This window comes from Boleophthalmus pectinirostris, unplaced genomic scaffold (genome assembly GCF_026225935.1).
Source record: "Boleophthalmus pectinirostris isolate CB_2022bp ecotype Guang Dong unplaced genomic scaffold, ASM2622593v1 HiC_scaffold_2, whole genome shotgun sequence".
NCBI lineage: Eukaryota > Metazoa > Chordata > Actinopteri > Gobiiformes > Gobiidae > Boleophthalmus > Boleophthalmus pectinirostris.
Genome location: NW_026571152.1, coordinates 45,015,092 through 45,041,817, shown reverse-complemented (window position 1 = coordinate 45,041,817; position 26,726 = coordinate 45,015,092). Strand labels below are relative to the sequence as shown.

At 47.7% G+C, this 26,726-nt stretch overlaps 1 protein-coding gene across 1 annotated transcript in view; it reads right to left on the bottom strand.

The window, feature by feature from the left end:
• smad6b (SMAD family member 6b) overlaps window positions 1–8,137 on the bottom strand; it is a 47,780-nt gene extending 39,643 nt beyond the window's left edge. The window contains exons 1-2 of the mRNA XM_020925479.2: window positions 6,816–8,137; window positions 1,201–1,257 (exon numbers count right to left, since the gene is read on the bottom strand). Coding sequence (XP_020781138.2) covers window positions 1,201–1,257; window positions 6,816–7,488 — 730 coding nt within the window. The 5' untranslated portion in view covers window positions 7,489–8,137. The remainder of the gene's footprint in view (window positions 1–1,200; window positions 1,258–6,815) is intronic.
• Window positions 8,138–26,726: the final 18,589 nt, after the last annotated feature.

The following is a 26,726-nucleotide window of genomic DNA, read 5'->3' as shown; positions in this document are numbered from 1 at the left end:
GGTATGGATGTGAGGATGTGTCTTTATTTGTTCATTTTTACTGCGACAGATCTGCTCTGTCGAAGTTTCGTTGTATTTCTTACAATGACAATAAATAAATCTAAATAAATTCGTTTCAGTATCATCGTTTCTCACAATATTTCTCTGGAGCGATGTTTCGAGCTTCATCATTTGTTTTCACGACAAACCTACATAATACAGAGAGAGATTTTTTCTATATTGAACTTTGTTTGGTTCACTCTTTGTTTTTATTCTTCAGTCGAGCTTTTCTCACCACTGCACCTTTAACATTTACTTTTGTAGTGATAATTTTACACTGAAACTGAACAAAATGACTGTGAACAACATCTTATTATTATAACATGAGAAATATTAAAGAGTCACCAACACAAACTCTCTCTGTGTCATCAGAATAAGACTTAACGTAAAATACCAAATAATTTCTGGATTTCAATTAACAGCTGAGTCCCTTTAAAGACCGAGAGCAGGTGGATATTTGGATAAATAACCACCAGTTCCAAATGTTTGTGTTTTATTTAACCAAGATGTGATGATTTGTGCAGCGACACACAGAGAGTTTCACTGAAAAACTGGAGGAACAGACGACGTCTCTGTGAAATCCTGATCTCCAAGTGACGTAAAACAGAAAGATGGAGAAACACAGCGGCAGGAAATGGAAGCAGTTTTTAGGAGTTTTGGTAAAATGACTTGAGTTTGTCGACTGGAGGAAGCAGAGATGTGATCGGAGCTGCTGCGGCGTCAGAGGAAAGTCGTGACAAAAGGTCGAGGAAAGACGGAGGACAAGGAGACGAGGTGAAGACAAAGGAGCCACTAGGACGTCGCTTAAAAACTGTGAATTATCGTCAGACTGGTTAAAAGAATTTGAGGACCAGATTTTCCGAATTTTGCTGAGCAAGATTTTTGTGACAAAGGATTTAATCTCCAGCTCCAAATATCCACCTGGTCTCAAATAAAAGCCTGGTCTGTTAAGTGACTGAAACAAATAAACGCCCCGGAGATTATTCAGTATTTTAGGGTAAAAACAAAATACAGTAAAGTGCAAACGTTAAACTCTGTGTGTGACTGAACTCGTCTCATGAGTCTGAACGAAACATCTGCAGCCAAAACTCTAAAAACTCTAAAAACTCTAAAAACTCTAAAGACACGAAAGACACAAAAGATTCCAGACGAGTCACTCACCCAGAGGCTTGTGGTCTTCTCTGACGGCCAGTCTGGAGTACGGAGGTGGAGGCGACTCTGGAACACAGCAGCAGTACACAGTTATTACACAGTTATTACACAGTTATTACACAGTTATTACAGGTTTATTACAGAGAGAGTTTTGGATTTGGGAGTTTTGGTTTTGGATTCGTCCGTGTGAAGACTCGTGGATCTCTGCTCGTCTTAAACACAAACTCTTTCCTTCTCCTCTGCCAGAAAAGAAAAACTCCCCAAAGGAAGTGAGGCCCAGAGGCGAAGAGTGACCTCAGAGAGAGAGAGAGAGAGAGAGAGAGAGAGAGAGAGAGAGAGAGAGAGAGAGAGAGAGAGAGAGAGAGAGAGAGAGAGAGAGAGAGAGAGAGAGAGAGAGAGAGAGAGAGAGAGAGAGAGAGAGAGAGAGAGAGAGACGAGCAGAGAGAGAGAGAGAGAGAGAGAGAGAGAGAGAGAGAGAGAGAGAGAGAGAGAGAGAGAGAGAGAGAGAGAGAGAGAGAGAGAGAGAGAGAGAGAGAGAGAGAGAGAGAGAGAGAGAGAGAGAGAGAGAGAGAGAGAGAGAGAGAGAGAGAGAGAGAGAGAGAGAGAAGAGAGAGAGAGAGAGAGAGAGAGAGAACGAGCAGAGAGAGAGAGAGAGAGAGAGAGAGAGAGAGAGAGAGAGAGAGAACGAGCAGAGAGAGAGAGAGAGAGAGAGAGAGAGAGAGAGAGAGAGAGAGAGAGAGACGAGCAGAGAGAGAGAGAGAGAGAGAGAGAGAGAGAGAGAGAGAGACAGAGAGAGAGAGAGAGAGAGAGAGAGAGAGAGAGAGAGAGAGAGAGAGAGAGAGAGAGAGAGAGAGAGAGAGAGAGAGACGAGCAGAGAGAGAGAGAGAGAGAGAGAGAGTGGAGCGGAGCGGAGGAGAAGTGTGTGTCTCCTTTAAGAGTGAGCGCAGTATTCACGAGAATAGGAGTAAGAGAGAGAGAGAGAAAGGAGGAGAAGCAGAGAGGAGACAGAAAAGCAGAGTAGAGAGAAGAGGGGAAAGAGAGAGAGAGAGAGAAGGACAGAGGAGAGAGAGAGAGAGAGGAGTGGAGCGGAGGAGAAGTGTGTGTCTCCTTTAAGAGTGGCGCAGTAATTGGCAGGAACTGAACTCTGTGGCTCAGATGGTCAGAGTCAGAGCGGCGCCAGCTCAGAGCAAACCTGTGTTCAGTGTGTGTGGAGTGTGTGTTCAGTGTGTGTTGAGTGTGTGTTCAGTGTGTGTGGAGTGTGTGTTCAGTGTGTGTTGAGTGTGTGTTCAGTGTGTGTTGAGTGTGTGTTCAGTACAGACGTGTGTTCAGACCTGTGTTCAGTGTGTGTTGAGTGTGTGTTGAGTGTGTGTTCAGTGTGTGTTCAGTGTGTGTTCAGTGTGTGTTCAGTGTGTGTTGAGTGTGTGTTCAGTGTGTGTTGAGTGTGTGTTCAGTGTGTGTTGAGTGTGTGTTCAGTACAGACGTGTGTTCAGACCTGTGTTCAGTGTGTGTTGAGTGTGTGTTCAGTGTGTGTTGAGTGTGTGTTCAGTACAGACGTGTGTTCAGGCCTGTGTGTTCAGACCTGTGTGTGCACATACACACACTGAGCTCTTCTGGACAAAAGCAGAATTTACACTTAACACTAAATAAACTAGACATGTTCACTACACAACACTACACAACACAACACAACACTACACAACACTACACTACACAACACTACACAACAACACACAACTACACCACACAACACAACACTACACAACACATACACAACACTACACAACACACTACACTACACACACAACACTACACACAACACTACACAACACTACAACACACACTACACACACACACACACTACACTACACAACACTACACAACACTACACAACACAACACTACACAACACTACACAACACTACACAACACAACACATACACAACAACACACACTACACACAACACTACACAACACAACACTACACAACACTACACACACAACACTACACAACACAACACAACACAACACACACACACTACACAACACTACACAACACAACACTACACACACTACACAACACTACACAACACTACACTACACACACTACACTACACACACTACACAACACTACACAACACTACACTAACACAACACAACACTACACACAACACTACACAACACTACACAACACTACACAACACACACACACACACACACTACACAACACAACACTACACACACAACACTACACAACACTACACAACACTACACAACACACACAACACTACACAACACTACACAACACACTACACAACACAACACACACACACACTACACAACACTACACTACACTACACTACACAACACACACACACTACAACACACACACTACACACAACACAACACTACACACAACACTACACAACACTACACACACAACACTACAACACTACACAACACACACACACTACACTACACAACACACACACTACACTACACACACACACAACACTACACACACTACACAACACTACACACACACTACACAACAACACAACACTACACTACACAACACAACACACACTACACAACACTACACACTACACAACACAACACTACACAACACTACACAACACTACACAACACAACACTACACAACACTACACTACACACACACAACACTACACAACACTACACAACACAACACAACACAACACTACACAACACAAGACACACACACACAACACACACACACACACACACACAAACACACAACACACACAACACACAACAACACACACAACACACACACACAACATACAACACACACACACACACAACATACAACACACACACACACACACACACACACACACACACACAAACACACAACACACACAAGACACACACACACACACACACACACACACAAACACACAACACACACGCACATGCACAACACACATCAGCAACTGGCAGCTATGTGTATGACCTCTTATGTGACAGGACTTGCACACTGCCCTCTGCACACTGCCCTTTGCACACTGCCCTCTGCACACTGCCCTTTGCACACTGCCCTCTGCACACTGCCCTTTACACACTGCCCTCTGCACACTGCAGGGACATTACATTTCGTAGTGAAAGGTTCTGGTCTGATCAGTGTACGTGTGTACGTGTGCATATGTGTACATGTGTACGTGTGTACGTGTGCATATGTGTACGTGTGTACATGTGTACGTGTGTACGTGTGCATATGTGTACATGTGTACGTGTGTACATGTGTACGTGTGTACATGTGTACGTGTGTACATGTGTACATGTGGACGTGTGTACATGTGTACGTGTGCATATGTGTACATGTGTACATGTGGACGTGTGTACGTGTGTACGTGTGTACATGTGTACGTGTGCATATGTGTACATGTGTACATGTGTACATGTATACGTGTGTACATGTGTACGTGTGCATATGTGTACGTATGCATATGTGTACATGTGTACATGTGTACGTGTGCACATGTGTACGTGTGCATATGTGTACATGTGTACATGTGGACGTGTGTACATGTGTACGTGTGTACATGTGTACGTGTGTACGTGTGTACATGTGTACGTGTGCATATGTGTACATGTGTACATGTGTACGTGTGCACATGTGTACGTGTGCATATGTGTACATGTGTACGTGTGTACATGTGTACGTGTGCATATGTGTACATGTGTACATATGTGTACGTGTGCATATGTGTACATGTGTACATGTGTACGTGTGTACATGTGTACGTGTGCATATGTGTACATGTGTACGTGTGTACGTGTGCATATGTGTACATGTGTACATGTGTACATGTGTACATGTGTACGTGTGCATATGTGTACATGTGTACATGTGTACATGTGTACGTGTGTACATATGTGTACATGTGTACATGTGTACGTGTGCATATGTGTACATGTGTACATGTGTACATGTGTACGTGTGTACCATATGTGTACATGTGTACATGTGTACGTGTGTACGTGTGCATACATGTGTACATGTGTACGTGTGCATATGTGTACATGTGTACGTGTGTACATGTGTACATGTGTACATGTGTACATGTGTGTATGTGTACATGTGTACATGTGTACATGTGTACGTGTGTACGTGTGTACATGTGTACGTGTGCATATGTGTACATGTGTACATGTGTACGTGTGTGTGCATATGTGTACATGTGTACATGTGTACATGTGTACGTGTGTACGTGTGTATGTGTGTACGTGTGTACGTGTGTACATGTGCATATGTGTACGTATGCATATGTGTACATGTATACATGTGTACATGTGTACGTGTGTACGTGTGTACGTGTGTACGTGTGTGCGTGTGTGCGTGTGTACGTGTGCACAGCTCCTGTCACGTCACTCTGAAGTTCGATATATCGATATATCGATGAAGTAAATCCAGACGATAAACGATGAAACTGCAGCTGAAGCCACAAACACACAAACCTCAGAATCTGAATCTAGAATCATTTTTAAATCATGAAACTCAACAACAGAATGAAACTGCAGAGCTTCAGTTTTGTAACGAGTCAGAGACGATTTTCATTCAAACTTTTACGGCTCAAATCTGACACAGACAAAAAAACAACCAGAAAGATCTGAGGTTCACAAAGAAAAAGTGCAGCGAATATTTCCCCAAACACAGAACCAGAAGTGGATCAAAAGACTCTGAGACCCAGAGTCCCGGTTCTGCTGTGACCCAGAGTCCCGGTTCTGCTGTGGCCCAGAGTCCCGGTTCTGCTGTGGCCCAGAGTCCCGGTTCTGCTGTGGCCCAGAGTCCCGGTTCTGCTGAGATGGTCCTGATATAGTTGGCGTTCTGGCGGAGGAGCTGCTGCCAGTTGGCTCTAGTAAATATGGATGTTATGGAAATTCCAGCTCCGGTGCCAGTGAGAGACAGAAATACTGACACACGCCTCTGCACATGATCCAGGCCGACAGCAGGTCAGCCGGGTCACCGGGGTCAAGTGACCCGTGTGCCGGGGTGTGCCAGATCACTGCCCCCTCCCCTCTGCCCACCACACCGACCATCACCTCTATGCCCACTGTCCTGCCCACTGGAGCAGGGCACATGGATCTGGACCAGGAGCTCCTCTTGTGATTCCAGTTACACAAACATGGTGCAGTTGTTGTGTGCCCGGGTCAGGTCCCGCAGGAGTGTGACTGAGCTCAGTCCGAGCTCCGGGTCACAGAAAAGATTTAAACCAGAGCTTCACTGTGGCCAACAACAACAACACCAGAGCTACAGATCAGAACTTCAGCTCCTGGACCACGGTCCATGGTCCATGGTCCACAGTCCACGGTCCATGGTCCCCATGGTCCACAGGTCCACGGTCCATGGTCCATGGTCCACCCTGTCACTGAGACTCAGATCCACAGCTCTGTCCTACTGGACCTGTCCTCAACTGCAGGACACACCACCCCAGAGCTGAGAGCTGTGATGTGTATCGTATCTCGTGTGTTGTGCAGCCCTCAGGCCGAAGTCTCACCGGGCCCGCACAGGCGGCTGTAGAGGTACGGGTTGTGTTGTGTATCATGTATCGTGTATCGTGTATCGTGTATCGAGTATCGGCTCACCGGGCCCGCACAGGCGGCTGTAGTGGTACGGGTTGCAGCACACGGAGGCTTCGTCCTGAAGCCCGAAGCTCGCGCACTCCCGCAGAGCTTTGAGTTGGGCCTCGTGCGTCAGATCCGCCCAGCGGTACAGTTTACACACGAGCAGCGGCGGGGACGCGGCGTGACCGGCCACACGCAGCTCCGTGCGGGACACCATCACGCAGTCGCTGGGCACGCCTCCTCCCGACTCCACCGCCTCCAGCAGCGCGTCCAGAGCCCGCTCCTTGAGCCGCTTCAGGAGGCAGTGAGCCGCGGTCTTCAGCTCCTGCTCCGGCGGCGCGTCCCGCGGGGTCCCCCGGGTGAGTTGGCACGAGCCCGGGTCCCCCGGGGGCTCGGGGTGGTCCCTGTCTTTGAACAAGCAGCACGTGACGGTCTCGCTCTCGCGGTCCCGGCCCTGGGGGCTCGGCGCGCCCCCGCCTCGGTCCGCGGGCCCCCCCGGGGCGCCCCCGTCCCCCGCGGGCCGCACGGGAGAGCCGCCGGGGGTCATCGTTCGGAACTCCGTTTTGGGAATCTTCTCCGGGTTGGTCGCGCACAGCTCGTCGGTGTCTCCTCCATTGTCCTCGGTGTCTCGGTCTGGGACCAAACGGCTTCTCCAGAGTCGCCGGACAAGACCCGAGCGTTTCGTCCTGAACATACGACAACTTCGAGTCTAGAAATGGCGTTTACTCTCGTGTAATGAGCCGATCCTGAAACAACTGATGTGGAGACGCTCGGTGCCAAACATGAATGAGAGAGGAATGCCGTGCACGCGTGCACAGCCAGCGCGCGAGCAGCGGAGCCTCCACATTAAGTGGAGTTGGTCTAAAACAAAACGGGAGAAAAAACAAGCTGCAGCATTGCGATCCACGCACATTCACGCACAAAGCAGCGATTTAAAGCGAAAAAACATCTCCGAGACCCAAAAACAACCGAGAGCGACGAACAAAAACTCCACCAGATCCAAACCGAGTGGCCCAGGGCGCAACACGGCACCGAGCGGAGATTTAAAGCTCCAAACTACTTTGTTCGGCGCAGACCGGACCGCGGAGGGTTTAATCCTGAAAAAGAGCCGTAAAAGAGCCGTAAAAGAGCCGTAAAAGAGCCGTGCAGCGCGCGGCGGGTCCCGGGGAAATGTCTGAGTCTCAAATCCGAAACGTCCAGCTTCGTTCTCCGCCAAACTCCAGCGCACAGCCTCTTCTTTCAGCGTTTTCTCTCTTTTCCTTTTGCCCCTCTTCCTCACACGCACGCGCGCACACACAGACACACGCGCGCGGGGCCCCCAAGGAGAGCGCTGGAGCCATTGGCTGACTCCCATCATGTGCTAGTCTAGACACTTTGGCGGCTGGGAGCTGCACTGACTGTTGCGCAAACAAGGTTTCGAGTTTCTTAACTCTTAAAGGAGAAAACACCAAACTCCAAACTCCAAACCAACTTTGTCCATTTGTCCTGAGCGGGACACGCGCACGAGCCCGAGGACACGAGCCCGAGGACACGCGGGACACCGGCCCACGGAACATTCTTTAATCATCTGAATTATGAAGGAACTTTATATTTATGTTAAAAGAGCCGAGTCTTTTGCTGCTGAATCTACGGACCGAAGGAAATCAAGTTTATGACGCAACAAACGCGGCGCGCGGACGCACGCGCGCAAAACCCACGCCGCGTGGAACTGGACACGGAGAAATTAATCAATAAAGTCAAATATAGACACTGTGCACGAGCCAATACACACAATCCTCCAGTAAAAACACGAGGACTGTGGGACTGTCCACGCAGCTCACGGACTGTGGGACACGTGTTTTTATGTCACAGATTTGTACAAATCAAAAAAGTTTTTATAGTTTGTTTTTTGTTGTTCAGTTTTTCCGCGGAGGCTGCGGTGGATCCACTTGTTGCTGTTGTTGTTCGTGAAGATGTCACGGAAGAGTTAAACTCCAGCTCCGTACGCGCGCGCCCCGCCCACCCGAGAACATGATCCACTCCAGCGCAGCTCCGGCACACTCGGCTCTGATTGGCCGAGCGCAGAGGTTACCGGCTCTGATTGGCTGAGAGCCGCGTAGGCCCCGCCCCCCGATGATAAAGTCACACCCAACACCGAAGAGTTTAACAAGTGATGAATGAAACACAGAACGAAGCTCCGCGCGCCTCAACTCCGGCCCCGAACACACGGAAACACACACTCTGCACACTGCACACACTCCACACACACACACGACACACACTACACACACACACACTCCACACACACACTTCACACACTCCACACACTCCACACACACTACACACTCCACACACTCCACACACACACACTTCACACACTCCACACACACACACGACACACACTCCACACACTCCAGAGCCAAAAAGAGCCGCAACCAGAGTCAGAGGAAAGAGCCACAGTCAGAGTCCAGAGAATGAAGATCTTGTGATAATCCTGAATCTGTCCCAAACCCTGTCCCTGACCCTGTCCCTGTCACCCTGTCACTGTCCCTGACACTGTCCCTGACACTGTCCCTGTCACTGTCCCTGACACTGTCCCTGACACTGTCCCTGACACTGACCCTCCCTGTCACTGACCCTTGTCCATGACCCAAACCCTGACACCGTCCCAAACCCTCATCCTGACCCTAACCTTGTCCTAAACCCTGTCCATGTCTCTGTCCATGTCTCTGTCCCTGGAGCTTCAGTCAAGTCGTCAAACAGAAGAAAAAACTCAGAATAAGAAAAGTTCAATTAAACAATTTAAATGAATCTGAACCGACCAAATATGAAAACTGAAGAGAAAAAGATCTACAAAAAAAACCCCACAAAAAAACCCCACAACACCCTGGGAAACTGTACTACAACTCACCCTTATGTCACAGATAATACTCCCTACAACTGTACAACAACTCACTCTTATGTAACAGATAATACTCCCTACAACTGTACAACAACTCACTCCTTATGTCACAGATAATACTCCCTACAACTGTACAACAACTCACTCTTATGTCACAGATAATACTCCCTACAACTGTACAACAACTCACTCTTATGTCACAGATAATACTCCCTACAACTGTACAACAACTCACCCTTATGTCACAGATAATACTCCCTACAACTGTACAACTCATCCTTATGTCACAGATAATACTCCCTACAACTGTACAACAACTCACCCTTATGTCACAGATAATACTCCCTACAACTGTACAACAACTCACCCTTATGTCACAGATAATACTCCCTACAACTGTACAACAACTCACCCTTATGTCACAGATAATACTCCCTACAACTGTACAACAACTCACCCTTATGTCACAGATAATACTCCCTACTAACTGTACAACAACTCACCCTTATGTCACAGATAATACTCCCTACAACTGTACAACAACTCACCCTTATGTAACAGATAATACTCCCTACAACTGTACAACTCATCCTTATGTCACAAATAATACTCCCTACAACTGTACAACAACTCACTCTTATGTCACAGATAATACTCCCTACAACTGTACAACAACTCACCTTTATGTCACAGATAATACTCCCTACAACTGTACAACAACTCACCCTTATGTCACAGATAATACTCCCTACAACTGTACAACAACTCCTTATGTCCTTATGTTATGTTGTGTTAAAGTAAAAGTTTTATTTATTTATCATTAGAGTAAAAGGATTATTTCAGTGAGTGTTTGAGCGACGCCTGCAGAACAAACTGTGAGTCAGAAGAATATTGTTAATATTATTTTATTATTTTATTATTATAATTATATAAATATTCTCTCTCTGTAGGTCCGGGGGTCATGAGTGTTTGGGGGGTCCCAGAGAACAGGAGTTTATCAAAAAAACAAAAACAAGTCTAGGATCTGTGGAGGAGTCTTGATGATGGTTAAAAGAACCGACATCAATTAAGGCATTAAAAAAAAAAAAAAAAAAAAAAATTTAATTCTATAGACAAATCCAGAGCACTAGAACGATTTAAAGAAATATTCTTGTTGTACAGAGAAATAAAAAGACGAGGCAACAGAAGCAGGTCAGTGTGTCTGGGATAAATGTTGATGATTTTTATTTATTTATTTTTTCTCTTTTCTCAGTAGTTTTCGAGTTGTTCTTGTTGTTTGTTCACAGAGTAAACAGAGTCAGACATTCAGTGATTTCACTTCAGCCCAAACTCCTCTGGTCTGAGTTTGATGTGAAATGTGTAAAACATGATTAAAAACACAACTGAAGAAAATAAACTAAACTACTACTACTACTACTACTACTACTACTACTACTACTACTACTACTACTAGTCTGTGGGGGGTCAGGAGTGTTCGGGTGGGGGGTCAGGAGTGTTCGGGTGGAGGGTCAGGAGTGTTCGGGTGGGGGGTCAGGAGTGTTCGGGTGGGGGGTCAGGAGTGTTCGGGGGGCGCTTCGTTGGGGCCTGTTCTGCTGTTCTGGTGAAGACTGATCGTCCGGTCTCCATGGCGACGTCCAAACTCAGATCTCTCAGCAGCTCGACTTGTTGTTGTTCTCAGGAGCCCCTCACTTCCCGGTCGGAGGATGCTCATTATGAGCTAATCTGAAGTCGGCCTGATAACGGCTCTGGCGTCGGCGCGTAAACGGCCCGACTCCTGCCTAAAAGCCCCGAGCGATACGACTATCAGAGACAGACGCCGCGCCAGAGCCCAGAGCCCAGAGCCCAGACCCCCGGCTCCACGTCTCTCCACGTCACTCCCAGTCACCGAGTCACCTCCCAGAAATAGAAGAGGGCCTCAAGACCGGGGCCCTCCAGGAACTGAACCACAGACCCACAGACCCACAGAACCAGAGACCCACAGACCCACAGAACCAGAGACCCACAGACCACAGACCACAGAACCAGAGACCCACAGACCCACAGAACCCACAGACCCACAGAACCAGAGACCCACAGACCCACAGAGCCAGAGACCCACAGACCCACAGAACCACAGACCACAGACCCACAGACCATAGACCCACAGAGACCCACAGACCCACAGACCCACAGACCACAGACCCACAGACCACAGATCACAGACCCACAGACCACAGACCCACAGACCCACAGACAGAGACCCACAGACCCACAGAACCAGAGACCACAGACACAGAACCAGAGACCCACAGACCCATAGACCCACAGACCCACAGACCCACAGACCCACAGACCCACAGACCCACAGACCACAGACCACAGACTCAGACCCACAGACTAGACCCACAGACCCACAGACCCACAGACACAGACCCACAGACCCACAGACCCACAGACCCACAGACGACCCACAGACCCAGACCACAGACCCACAGACCCACAGACCCACAGACCCACAGAACCAGAGACCCACAGACCCACAGACCAGAGACCCACAGACCCACAGACCACAGACCCACAGAGCCACAGACCAATAGACCCACAGACCCCAATAAACCCCACAGACCCACAGACCCACAGACCCACAGACCCACAGACCCACAGACCCACAGAACCACAGACCCACAGACCCCACAGACCCACAGAACCACAGAGACCCACAGACCCACAGACCCACAGACCCACAGACCCCACAGACCACAGACCCACAGACCCACAGACCAATAGACCCACAGACCCCAATAAACCCCACAGACCCACAGACCCACAGACTCACAGACCCACAGACCCACAGACTCACAGACCCACAGACTCTGCAGACCCACAGACTCCAGACCCACAGATTCACAGACCCACAGACTTCACAGACCCACAGACTCACAGACCCACAAACCCACAGACTCCACAGACCCACAGACTCACAGACCTACAAACCCCACAGACCCATAGACCGACAAACCCACAGACCCACAGACCCATAAACCCACAGACTCACAAACCCACAGACTCTACAGACCCACAGACTCTACAGACCCACAGACTCCAGACCCACAGACCCATAGACTCACAGACCCACAGACCCACAGATTCACAGACCCACAGACTCACAGACCCAGAGACCAATAGACCCACAGACCCCACAGACCCATAGACCCACAGACTCACAGACCCACAGACCCACAGACCTACAGACCCATAGACCCACAGAACCCACAGACCCATAGATCCACAAACCCACAGACCCATAAACCCACAGACCCCACAGACCCATAGACCCACAGAACCCACAGACCCACAGACCCATAGACCCACAGACCCCACAGACCCACAGACCCACAGACCCATAGACCCACAGACCCCACAGACCCATAAACCCACAGACTCATACAGACTCACAGACCCACAGACCCATAAACCCACAGACCCATAAACCCACAGACCCACAGACCCACAGACTCCACAGACCTACAGACCCATAAACCCACAGACCCACAGACCCATAAACCCACAGACCCATAGACCCAGACCCATAGACCCACAGACCCACAGTCTCTACAGACCCACAGACCCACAGACCCACAGACTCACAGACCCATAAACCCACAGACCCACAGACCCATAAACCCACAGACCCATAAACCCACAGACCCACACAGACCCACAGACCAGAGGGGACAGAGGTCAAGGGGTAGGAGGAGTGTGTCATCAGTGGTGTGAGTTTTACATGCAGAGAAAATGTGTTAAAACAACAGTGTGTCTCCAGCTGAGCTCGGTGTAACTCTCTGTGGTGTAACTCTCTGCCGTGTTAAACGCGTGGGTCAGAGGGTTTACAGTGAGACGGCGTGTTCTGCGTGAAGCGTTTCCACGGGCCTCGGTCGGAGCGTTTGGTTTCGTAAGCGCCCGCTGTGCCCTGAGACTGGGAGTGGTGCTCGTTTCAACCTTCAACAGAAACTAGAACTAGATGTGAATGAACCGATTTGCTATCAGTGAGGAAACCGCGCATCGCCGTCCAGTCTGGCGCTGGGAGCCACTCTGAGCTCAGAGCCCAGAGCCGAGCACAGGCCCAGTGCAGCTCCACTCACACAGAACAATGCCCTCCCACACACACACACACACACACACACACACACACACACACACACACACACACACACACACACACAGAGAGCGCAGCCGGAAGCACTGCCGCGTCTGGCCCCTTCAGTCTTAAAGGTGCTGTCTGCTGCGCTCGGGTGGGAGTCGTGCCGCCTGCTCGTCGCTCTGGAATGTTTTTCAAGATATTCTTAGAAAATAAACAAACCTGTAATTCAACTTCAGAAATAGATCCACAATGTTTAATGTGACAGCAGACAAACGCACACACTGACATGGCCGACGCACACACACCTGAGCCCGTCTCATGAACACACCTGTACACACTCCACACACCTGTACACACTCCACACACCTGTACACACTCTACACACCTGAACACACCTGTACACACCTGTACACACATGAACACACTCCACACACCTGTACACACCTGCACACACCTGAACACACCTGTACACACCTGAACACACCTGTACACACTCCACACACCTGTACACACTCCACACACCTGTACACACTGCACACACCTGAACACACCTGTACACACCTGAACACACCTGTACACACATGAACACACCTGTACACACATGAACACACTCCACACACCTGCACACACCTGAACACACCTGTACACACTCCACACACCTGTACACACTCCACACACCTGAACACACCTGAACACACCTGTACACACCTGTACACACATGAACACACATGAACACACTTCACACACCTGTACACACACCTGAACACACCTGAACACACCTGAACACACCTGAACACACCTGTACACACCTGAACACACATGAACACACATGATCACACACTCCACACACCTGTACACACATGAACACACATGAACACACTCCACACACCTGTACACACCTGAACACACCTGTACACACATGAACACACATGAACACACATGATACACACTCCACACACCTGAATGCACCTGCACACACTCCACACACCTGAACACACATGAACACACCTGTACACACTCCACACACCTGAACACACCTGCACACACCTGAACACACATGAACACACCTGTACACACTCCACACACCTGAACACACCTGCACACACTGAACACACATGAACACACCTGTACACACTCACACACCTGCACACACCTGCACACACCTGCACACACTGCACACACGTCACAGTGTGTACGTCACAGTGTGTACGTCACAGTGTGTACGTCACAGTGTGTGTATGTCACAGTGTGTGTATGTCACAGTGTGTATGTCACAGTGTGTACGTCACAGTGTGTGTACGTCACAGTGTGTATGTCACAGTGTGTACGTCACAGTGTGTGTGTACGTCACAGTGTGTATGTCACAGTGTGTATGTCACAGTGTGTACGTCACAGTGTGTGTATGTGTGCACAGTGTGTATGTCACAGTGTGTATGTCACAGTGTGTGTACGTCACAGTGTGTGTATGTCACAGTGTGTACGTCACAGTGTGTGTACGTCACAGTGTGTGTACGTCACAGTGTGTATGTCACAGTGTGTACGTCACAGTGTGTATGTCACAGTGTGTACGTCACAGTGTGTACGTCACAGTGTGTACGTCACAGTGTGTATGTCACAGTGTGTGTACGTCACAGTGTGTATGTCACAGTGTGTACGTCACAGTGTGTACGTCACAGTGTGTGTATGTCACAGTGTGTATGTCACAGTGTGTACAGTCACAGTGTGTACGTCACAGTGTGTGTATGTCACAGTGTGTGTACTGTCACAGTGTGTGTACGTCACAGTGTGTGTACGTCACAGTGTGTGTACGTCACAGTGTGTGTATGTCAGTGTGTGTACGTGTCACAGTGTGTGTATGTCACAGTGTGTGTACGTCACAGTGTGTACGTCACAGTGTGTGTATGTCACAGTGTGTGTATGTCACAGTGTGTACGTCACAGACAAAATGGCATCTTGAAAATAAGAGATTGAAGTTTCCTCAAATATAAATCAGTCCAAATAAACTTCAGAAGGTCAAAGAGAAGAAACGACGAGAACCTGGAGAAACATTAAGAGTTAATGAAGCTGTGACTCTTTGTAGATAAAGAATTTAATGAAAGTCTGTTTGTAGTTTTTAGCTCGTGTTTTCTTCACCGTGGTTCATTTAGAGACAGATTCACGGCGGTTTTCACACTTCAGGTTTAAGGTTTGTTTGGATGTGAAGGTGACGATGAGGAGCCTGGAGCCGCTGGTACAGAGCGGAAAGTGAACTGGAGTCAGACCTCGAAGGAGTCACTTCCTGTTTGGACTGTGGCAGCGGCGGCGGCGGCGGCGGCGGCGGCGGCGGCGGCGGCGAGCAGGTCCACGTCTGTTTCCAACCCCAGTTGGATGAAGTCGGTTTATCAGTTTATCTGTGATGCGACGTCTTTATGACTCATGTTAAATTCAGGTGAGTGAGTCAAATCTGAGGGTCAGAAGTTCACCTGAAGGACACACCCACCTAGCCCCGCCCCCCGGGACAGACTGGAGACACTGACAGGAGACAGGACAGGGGCGCTCCTGCAGGCGACAAACACGACAATAAGAATTCTACAAAAGTGCAGTTGTACAAAACAGTTCAAGTAAAAGACTTTTAAAGGTTTTATCTTTGTTTTGCTTTGAGGAAACTACAGCTGCTTCTCCTGAGACGTCACACTTGTCTGTGATTGGCTGAATCCACCTGTCACTCACTCAGAGGAGACAGTCACAGGAGTCGTATTCGTCACTGATCTGAGGTTGGTGGTTTGAATCCCACTCTCCACATAAACATCATGATCCACTGAGTCGCAGGTCGGTCAGATGAAAACTGCTGTTGTGTCCTTGGGCAAGACACTGGAAAAGCCCAGTTTAAAATGTGACCGTTTACACAACTGTGATACACAAAAATACATTTAATTATGAAATGATGAAGTGTGTGGTCAGAGAGGGTCAGAGTGTCAGAAGGTCAGAGAGGGTCAAAGGGTCAGAGAGTCAGAGTGTGTGTGGTCAGAGGGTCAGAGGTCAGAGGGTCAGAGTGTGTGTGGTCAGAGGGTCAGAGGGTCAGAGGGTCAGAGAGGGTCAGGGGAGGTGTGGTCAGAGAAGTGTGTGGTCAGAGGAGGGTCAGAGTGTCAGAGGTCAGAGGGTCAGAGTGTGTGTGGTCAGAGGGTCAGAGGAGTGTGTGGTCAGAGGAGGGTCAGAGTGTCAGAAGGTCAGAGAGGGTCAGAGGGTCAGAGTGTGTGTGGTCAGAGGGTCAGAGGGTCAGAGGAGTATGTGGTCAGAGGAGGGTCAGAGTGTCAAAAGGTCAGAGGGTCAGAGTGTGTGTGGTCAGAGGGTCAGAGGTCAGAGGGTCAGAGAGGTTCAGAGGGTCAGAGTGTGTGTGGTCAGAGGGTCAGAGTGTGTGTGGTCAGAGGGTCAGAGGGTCAGAGAGGTTCAGAGGGTCAGAGGGTCAGAGTGTGTGTGGTCAGAAAGGGTCAGAGGGTCAGAGTGTCAGAGGTCAGAGTGTGTGTGGGTCAGAAAGGGTCAGAGGAGTGTGTGGTCAGAGGGTCAGAGTGTGTGTGGTCAGAGGGTCAGAGGAGTGTGTGGTCAGAGGGTCAGAGGAGTGTGTGGTCAGAGGGTCAGAGTGTGTGGGGTCAGAGGGTCAGAGGGTCAGAGTGTGTGTGGTCAGAGGGTCAGAGTGTCAGAGGGTCAGAGTGTGTGTGGTCAGAAAGGGTCAGAGGAGTGTGTGGTGAGAGGGTCAGGGTGTGTGTGGTCAGAGGGTCAGAGTGTGTGTGGTCAGAGGGTCAGAGTGTGTGTGGTCAGAGGGTCAGAGGTGTGTGTGGTCAGAGGGTCAGAGTGTGTGTGGTCAGAGGGGTCAGAGGGTCAGAGTGTGTGTGGTCAGAGGGTCAGAGTGTGTGTGGTCAGAGGGTCAGAGTGATACTCGAGTACTTTAGCGTGTGCATTATTCACTGCAGATCATTAGCTCCACTCTGCTGCTGCTGCGGCTGCTGCGTCTGGGTGATCGTCGGGTTGAAGTGGCAGCACCTCGCGCAGCTGCAGCTGCAGCGCCTCCGAGTCTTCCTCCCTGTGTTTACTTTGTAAATAGCCCAGTGCTTTGGACTCACATCAGTGGAGACAGAATATCTAAGAAAACGAGGAAGGAAATGTGCAGAAAACAAAGGAAAGGGAAATAAAGTCTTTCTGATAGAGGCTGCCCCTCGCTGTTCCTGATTAGGGCAGAGCTGCGGAGAGGCTGGCGCCATCAGAGCGAGAGCCACGGGCCAGACAGAGGAAGACTGCAGTGACGCGAACCCCGCCAGCTCCACCAGGGCGCTCTCTGTTTATGTGTTTTAGATGTTTATGTGTTTTAGAGTTTTAGATGGCTGTTTTTGATTTGCTCGGGCAGGAGAAGACAGACACATACCCACTGCGTTTGACTCTGGATTTATGCAACGCCGCGCACACGAAACACAAAGTTCTGTTTCAGGATTCTCACGAGTCAGAAGCTCCGAGGAGAGACGCGAACAATAAAATCACTCACCGCAAAACTGACTCCTGTGAGCTTTAAATCACATTCTGACGCCGTTCCCTCGTCACACACAGAGCTGCAGTCGAGTTTGTTTCATTCACATGTTTGAGTAAATCTTTATTATTAATCTGTCTCCACACGCTCTGTTCCACCTCGTGATGTCATACAGCTCCTTTAAAATTGAGTTCAGTAAAGATCGTTAAAAAAATTCCAGGACTGAAACGATCCAAATGATTCTAGTGAAGGTGTGTGGAGTTTAAAAACACGGTGGAGCACGTGACATCAGTCTGAATGTGCAGGTTTGTGTGTTAAACTTGTGTGAATGAAACAAAAAAAGTAAACACAGCTCCAGGTTTGTGTGACGAGGAAACATTAGACCAGAGCAGAGTTCAAGTCTGATCATAAAGTGATCTCTTTAAACTCGACACGTTTTAAAATCCTGGTGTTTTTTGGTGAGACGTTTTCACCTCGAGGACTGAAGTGCTCGTCTTCGTGGAGTAAAGCCGCCGCCGCCGCCGCCGCCGCTGCTGCTGCTGCTGTAGTTTCTCTGATAAGTTTGTCTAATCTTCAGTGAAAAGAGCTGTAAAAACAGAGCGGCCGCTGGAGGAGTGAAGTTTAGAGACAGGAAGAGAACGGCGTCAGTAAAACAGTGATAAGACCCAGAGCAGCACACAAACAGCATCTGGGCCGTCCACTCTGAACCCGGCACACACACGGGCCAGCGCACACACGGAGGCCAACGCACACACAGGCCAGAGCACACACGGAGGCCAGCGCACACACAGGCCAGAGCACACACGGAGGCCAGCGCACACACAGGCCAACACACACTCTGAACCCTGCACACACAGACCCAGAGCAGCACACAAACAGCATCTGGGCCGTCCACTCTGAACCCGGCACACACACAGCCCAGCGCACACACAGAGGCCAACACACACACAGAGGCCAGTGCACACACGGAGGCCAACACACACTCTGAACCCTGCACACACAGACCCAGAGCAGCACACAAACAGCACCTGGACCGTCCACTCTGAACCCGGCACACACACAGCCCAGCGCACACACAGAGGCCAACACACACACAGAGGCCAGCGCACACACGGAGGCCAACGCACACACAGGCCAGAGCACACACGGAGGCCAGCGCACACACAGGCCAACACACACTCTGAACCCTGCACACACAGACCCAGAGCAGCACACAAACAGCATCTGGGCCGTCCACTCTGAACCCGGCACACACACGGGCCAGCGCACACACGGAGGCCAACGCACACACAGGCCAGAGCACACACGGAGGCCAACGCACACACAGGCCAGAGCACACACGGAGGCCAGCGCACACACAGGCCAGAGCACACACGGAGGCCAGCGCACACACTGGCCAGAGCACACACGGAGGCCAACGCACACACAGGCCAGAGCACACACGGAGGCCAACACACACACAGAGGCCAGTGCACACACGGAGGCCAACACACACTCTGAACCCACAGCACAGATAGAGGCAAACGCACACAGGCCAACGCACACACAGAGGCCAGTGCACACACAGACCAATGCAAACGCAGACCAATGCACACTCAGCTCAATGCACACTCAGCCTGGACCCCACTCACACACTCAGCCCCACTCACACACTCAGCCCCACTCACACACTCAGCCTCAGCCCCACTCACACACTCAGCCCCACTCACACACTCAGCCCCACTCACACACTCAGCCCCACTCACACACTCAGCCCCACTCACACTTTATTTGAGTTAATTTAAGATGAAGTTATGAACAAAACTGGTTCAAACTGGTTTTCTCCCATTTCACTTTCAAATAGTTAAAATAACACTTTTTGTGTTCAAATCAACTCTCAGGTTTGAACTCTTCAGTCTCTGTGTGTTTGTTTGTGCAGAATTTTGGAAAAAGTTTTGTTTATGAAATTTGTTGTAGAAATAAAATGAACTGGAACAAAAGAGAAACAAACTGTTCAAACTGTTCAAACTACCACTTGTGTGATATATTTGTGTGATGTGTTTGTGTGTTTGTGTGTCGTTTGTGTGTCGTGTTTGTGTGTTTGTGTTTGTGTTTGTGTGTCTTGTTTTGTGTCGTGTTTGTGTGTCTTGTTTGTGTGTCGTGTTTGTGTGTCGTGTTTGTGTGTCGTGTTTGTGTGTCTTTTTGTGTGTCGTGTTTGTGTGTCTGTTTGTGTTGTGTGTCGTGTTTGTGTGTCGTGTTTGTGTGTCGTGTTGTGTGTCGTGTTGTGTGTGTGTCGTGTTTGTGTGTCGTGTTTGTGTGTTTGTGTGTGTGTTTGTGTGTCGTGTTTGTGTGTCGTGTTTGTGTGTCGTGTTTGTGTGTTGTGTTTGTGTGATGTGTTTGTGTGTCTTGTTTGTGTGTCGTGTTTGTGTGTTGTGTTTGTGTGTCGTGTTTGTGTGTGTTGTGTGTGTCGTGTTTGTGTGTCGTGTTTGTGTGTCGTGTTTGTGTGTTGTGTTTGTGTGTCTGTTTGTGTGTTGTGTGTTGTGTTTGTGTGATGTGTTTGTGTGTCTTGTTTGTGTGTTGTGTTTGTGTGTTGTGTTTGTGTGTTTGTGTGTCGTGTTTGTGTGTTGTGTTTGTGTGTTGTGTTTGTGTGTTGTGTTTGTGTGTTGTGTTTGTGTGTTGTGTTTGTGTGTTGTGTTTGTGTGTTGTGTTTGTGTGTTGTATGTTGTATGTGTGTGTTTGTGTGTGTGTGTTGTGTGTTGTGTGTTGTGTGTGTTTGTGTGTCGTGTTGTGTGTTTGTGTGTCGTGTTTGTGTGTGTGTGTTGTGTTGTGTGTGTGTGTGTTGTGTGTGTTGTGGTTTGTGTGTTGTGTGTGTGTGTTTGTGTGTCGTGTTTGTGTGTTGTGTTTGTGTGTCGTGTTTGTGTGTGTGTTTTGTGTGTCTTGTTTGTGTGTCGTGTTTGTGTGTCGTGTTTGTGTTCTTGTTTTTGTGTGTTTGTGTGTTGTGTTTGTGTGTCTTGTTTGTGTGTCGTGTTTGTGTGTCGTGTTTGTGTGTTGTGTTTGTGTGTGTCGTGTTGTGTGTCGTGTTTGTGTGTCTTGTTTGTGTGTCTTGTTTGTGTGTCGTGTTTGTGTGTTTGTGTGTGTGTGTGTTTGTGTGATGTGTTTGTGTGTCGTGTTTGTGTGTCGTGTTTGTGTGTCGTGTTTGTGTGTCTGTTGTGTTGTGTGATGTGTTTGTGTGTCTGTGTGTTGTGTGTCGTGTTTGTGTGTCTTGTTTGTGTGTGTGTGTGTGTGTTTGTGTGTGTGTTTGTGTTGTCGTGTTTGTGTGTTGTGTTTGTGTGTCGTGTTGTGTGTCTTGTTTGTGTGTCGTGTTTGTGTGATGTGTTTGTGTGTCTTGTTTGTGTGTCGTGTTGTGTGTTTGTGTGTTGTGTGTTTGTGTGTTTGTGTGTTGTGTGTCGTGTTTGTGTGTTGTGTTTGTGTGTTGTGTTTGTGTGTCGTGTTTGTGTGAGGTGTTTGTGTGTCGTGTTTGTGTGATGTGTTTGTGTGTTGTATGTTGTATGTGTGTGTCTTGTTTGTGTGTCGTTTTGTGTGTTTGTGTCGTGTGTGTGTTTGTGTGTGTCGTGTTGTGTGTTGTGTTTGTGTGTCGTGTTTGTGTGATGTGTTTGTGTGTTGTGTGTTGTTGTGTGTGTTGTGTTGTGTGTTGTGTTTGTGTGTTGTGTTGTGTGTTTGTTTGTGTGTGTTTGTGTGTGTGTTGTTGTGTTGTGTGTTGTGTGTGTTTTTGTGTGTCGTGTTTGTGTGTCTTGTGTTTGTGTCGTGTTTGTGTGTCGTGTTGTGTGTTTGTGTCGTGTCTTGTTTGTGTGTGTGTTTGTGTGTTGTGTTTGTGTTTGTGTGTCTTGTTTGTGTGTCGTGTTTGTGTGTCTTGTTTGTGTGTCGTGTTTGTGTGTCATGTTTGTGTGTGTGTTTGTGTGTCTTGTTTGTGTGTCGTGTTTGTGTGTCGTTGTGTGTTGTGTGTGTGTGTTTGTGTGTCATGTTTGTGTGTCGTGTTTGTGTGTGTGTTGTGTGTCGTGTTTGTGTGTGTTGTGTTTGTGTGATGTGTTTGTGTGTCGTGTTTGTGTGTCGTGTTTGTGTGTCGTGTTTGTGTGTTGTTGTGTTTGTGTGATGTGTTTGTGTGTCTTGTTTGTGTGTCGTGTTTGTGTGTCTTGTTTGTGTGTCGTGTTTGTGTGTTTGTGTGTCGTGTTTGTGTGTCGTGTTTGTGTGTTGTGTTTGTGTGTTGTGTTTGTGTGTCTTGTTTGTGTGTCGTGTTTGTGTGATGTGTTTGTGTGTCTTGTTTGTGTGTCGTGTTTGTGTGTTGTGTTTGTGTGTTTGTGTGTCGTGTTTGTGTGTCGTGTTTGTGTGTGTGTGTTTGTGTGTGTTGTGTTTGTGTGTCGTGTTTGTGTGAGGTGTTTGTGTGTCGTGTTTGTGTGATGTGTTTGTGTGTTGTATGTTGTATGTGTGTGTCTTGTTTGTGTGTCGTGTTTGTGTGTTGTGTTTGTGTGTCTTGTTTGTGTGTCGTGTTTGTGTGTCGTGTTTGTGTGTTGTGTTTGTGTGTTGTGTTTGTGTGTCTGTGTTTGTGTGTTGTGTTTGTGTGTCGTGTTTGTGTGTGTTTGTGTGTTGTGTGTTGTGTTGTGTGTGTTGTGTGTGTGTTGTGTGTGTTGTTTTGTGTGTCGTGTTTGTGTGTCGTGTTTGTGTGTCGTGTTTGTGTGTTTGTGTGTTGTGTTTGTGTGTGTGTTTGTGTGTTGTTGTGTTTGTGTCGTGTTTGTGTGTCGTGTTTGTGTGTTTGTGTGTTGTGTTTGTGTGTTTGTGTTTGTGTGTTGTGTTTGTGTGTTGTGTTTGTATGTTGTGTTTGTGTGTCGTGTTTGTGTGTCGTGTTTGTGTGTCGTGTTTGTGTGTTGTATGTTGTATGTGTGTGTCGTGTGTGTTGTATTTGTGCGTTGTGTGTGTGTGATTTGTGCGTCTCGTCACAGTTTAAATCCTGACGTCTACACAGAAAAGCTGCGATAAACGATAATAATGAAACTATTTTACGGCAGTGACACAAAAACAATGAAGCAGGAAAATCCTTGTAAACTATTTTTAAACTCAGAGTCTCATTAAAAAGCTCGAGTCTCTGCAGAGAAACAACACAACAAACCAAGAGTTACACACATTTTTATTCCACCGTCTGCAGATCGACTCATCACGACACAGAACAATCGATCAGTCCATAAACACTGAACCTCAAATCTACGGTTCCAGATTTCAAATATTCAACGATAAATGGGTAGAATTATAATAACAGGTTTAAATGTTGTTTTATGTTGTGATGTTTGAGCTTCTGTGTCCAAATCATTTCTCTTGTGGATCAATAAAGTTTGCCTGAGTGTGAAACCCGGAGCTTTATCGGTGATTTAAGAACAGAGCTGTGGTTGGTGCATTGTTGTGTTGGTGTGTTGGTGTGTTTTTGCGTTTTTGCGTTGTTTCGTTGGTGCATTTCGTTGGTGCATTGTTGTGTTGGTGTGTTTTGTTGGTGGTTGGTGTGTTTGTGCGTTGTGTTGGTGTGTTTATGTGTTGTTTCGTTTGTGCGTTGTGTTGGTGTGTTTTGTTGGTGTGTTTTTGCGTTTTTGTGTTTTGTTGTTGTGTTTTTGCGTTGGTGCATTGTTGTGTTGGTGGTTGGTGTGTTTGTGCGTTGTTTCGTTTGTGCGTTGTGTTGGTGCATTGTTGTGTTGGTGTGTTTCGTTGGTGCATTGTTGTGTTGTTGCGTTGGTGGTTGGTGTGTTTTGTTGGTGTGTTTGTGCGTTTTGTTGTGTTGGTGTGTTTCGTTGGTGCATTGTTGTGTTGGTGTGTTTTTGCGTTGTTTCATTGTTGCGTTGGTGGTTGTTGTGTTTTTGCGTTGTTTTGTTGGTGCATTGTTGTGTTGGTGGTTGGTGTGTTTTTGCGTTGTTTCGTTGGTGCATTGTTGTGTTGGTGGTTGTTGTGTTTTTGCGTTGTTTCGTTGGTGCATTGTTGTGTTGGTGTGTTTTGTTGTTGTGTTTTTGCGTTGTTTTGTTGGTGTGTTTTGTTGTTGTGTTTTTGCGTTGTTTTGTTGGTGCATTGTTGTGTTGGTGTGTTTCGTTGGTGCATTGTTGTGTTGGTGTGTTGTTGTGTTTTGTGTTTCGTTGGTGCATTGTTGTGTTGGTGTGTTGTTGTTGGTGTGTTTTTGCGTTGTTTTGTTGGTGCATTGTTGTGTTGGTCTGTTGGTTGGTGTTTGTTTCTTTCTTTCTTTGAGACGGGGACAGTGCAGCTTTAACCTCAACAGGAGATGTTTGTTCATCAGGTTGTGGTTCATTTCCTCCTTTCGTCTCTGGGCAGATTCATCGATTGTTTTCAACTGATCTTTGACCATCATCTGTTCTGGACCAGGAGGAAACTCGTCCAGACACGAGGAGAAACATGTAAACTCCACACAGAAAGACCCGGGCCACCTGGGGATCGAACCCAGAACCTTCTTACTGTGAGGCATGAGTGCTCGACTCTCAGCCACCATGCTGCCGGTGTGTTGTTGTGTTGTTGTGTTGGTGTGTTGTTGTGTTGTTGTGTTGTTGTGTTGTTGTGTTGGTGTGTTGTGTTGGTGTGTTGTTGTGTTGTTGTGTTGTTGTGTTGTTGTGTTGTTGTGTTGGTGTGTTGTTGTGTTGGTGTGTTGGTGTGTTGTTGTGTTGTGTGTTGTTGTGTTGTTGTGTTGGTGTGTTGTTGTGTTGTTGTGTTGTGTGTTGGTGTGTTGTTGTGTTGGTGTGTTGTTGTGTTTGTTGTGTGTTGTTGTGTTGTTGTGTTGGTTGTGTTGTTGTTGTTGTGTGTGTTGTTGTGTTGTGTGTTGTTGTGTTGTTGTGTTGTGTGTGTGTGTTTTGTGTTGTTGTTGTGTTGTTGTGTGTTTGTGTTGTGTTGGTTGTGTTGTGTGTGTTGTGTGTTGGTGTGTTGTTGTGTTGTGTGTTGTTGTGTTGTTGTGTTGTTGTGTTGTTGTGTTGTTGTGTTGTTGTTGTTGTTGTTGTGTGTTGTGTGTGTTGTTGTTGTGTGTTGGTGTGTGTTGTGTTGTTGTGTTGTTTGTGTTGACGTCGTGTGTGTGTTGTTGTGTTTGTTGTGTTGTTGTGTTGTTGTTGTGTTTGTTGTGTGTTGTTGTGTTGTTGTGTGTGGTGTGTGTTGTGTGTTGTTGTGTGTTGTTGTGTGTTGTTGTGTTGTTGTGTTGTTGTGTTGTTGTGTTGGTGTGTTGTTGTGTTGTTGTTGTGTGTGTTGTGTTGTGTTGGTGTGTTGTTGTGTGTTGTTGTGTGTTGTGTTGTGTGTGTTGTGTTGTGTGTGTGTTGTGTTGTTGTGTGTTGTTGTGTTGTGTGTGTTGTGTGTGTGTGTTGTGTGGTGTGTTGTGTGTTGTTGTGTGTTGTGTTGGTTGTGTTGTGTTGTGTTGGTTGTGTTGTTGTGTTGTTGTGTTGTGTGTTGTGTGTGTTGTGTTGTGTGTTGGTGTGTTTGTTGTGTTGTTGTGTTGTTGTGTTGTGTGTGTTGTTGTGTTGTTGTGTTGGTGTGTTGTTGTGTTGTTGTGTTGTTGTGTTGGTGTGTTGGTGTGTTGTTGTGTTGTGTGTGTTGTGTGTGTTGTTGTGTTGTTGTGTTGTTGTGTTGGTGTGTGTTGTTGTGTTGTTGTGTTGTTGTGTGTTGTTGTGTTGTTGTGTTGTTGTGTTGTTGTGTGTTGTTGTTGTGTGTTGTTGTGTTGTGTGTTGTTGTGTTTTGTTGTGTTGTGTGTTGTTGTGTTGTGGTGTGTTGTTGTGTTGGTGTGTTGGTGTGTTGTTGTGTGGTGTGTTGTGTGTGTTGTTGTGTTGTTGTTGTGTTGTGTGTTGTTGTGTTGTTGTGTTGTGTGTTGTTGTTTGTTGTGTGTTGTGTGTTGTTGTGTTGGTGTGTGTTGGTGTGTGTTGTGTGTGTTGTTGTGTTGTTGTGTGTTGTGTGTGTGTGTTGTTGTGTGTTGTTGTGTTGTTGTGTGTGTGTGTTGTGTGTTGGTGTGTTGTTGTGTTGTGTGTTGTGTTGTTGTGTGTTGTTGTGTTGTGTGTTGTTGTGTTGTTGTGTTGTGTTGTGTTGTTGTGTTGTGTGTGTTGTGTGTTGGTGTGTTGTTGTGTTGTGTGTGTGTTGTGTTGTGTGTTGTGTGTTGTTGTGTTGTTGTGTTGTTGTGTTGTTGTGTTGGTGTGTTGTTGTGTTGGTGTGTTGGTGTGTTGTTGTGTTGTTGTGTTGTGTTGTGTTGTTGTGTTGTTGTGTTGGTGTAATTGAGCTTTAGTCTGAGTGTCCTGAGAGCCACGGGAGCCACACTGGGTCAGGCTCTGATGTGGCTCTGGTGGAGTCTGTCTGTGTGTGTGTGTGTGTGTGTGCAGTGGCCTGTGTGTGTGTTTGGGTCTGTGTGTGTATGGGTCTGTGTGTGTGCGTGTGTATGGGTCTGTGTGTGTG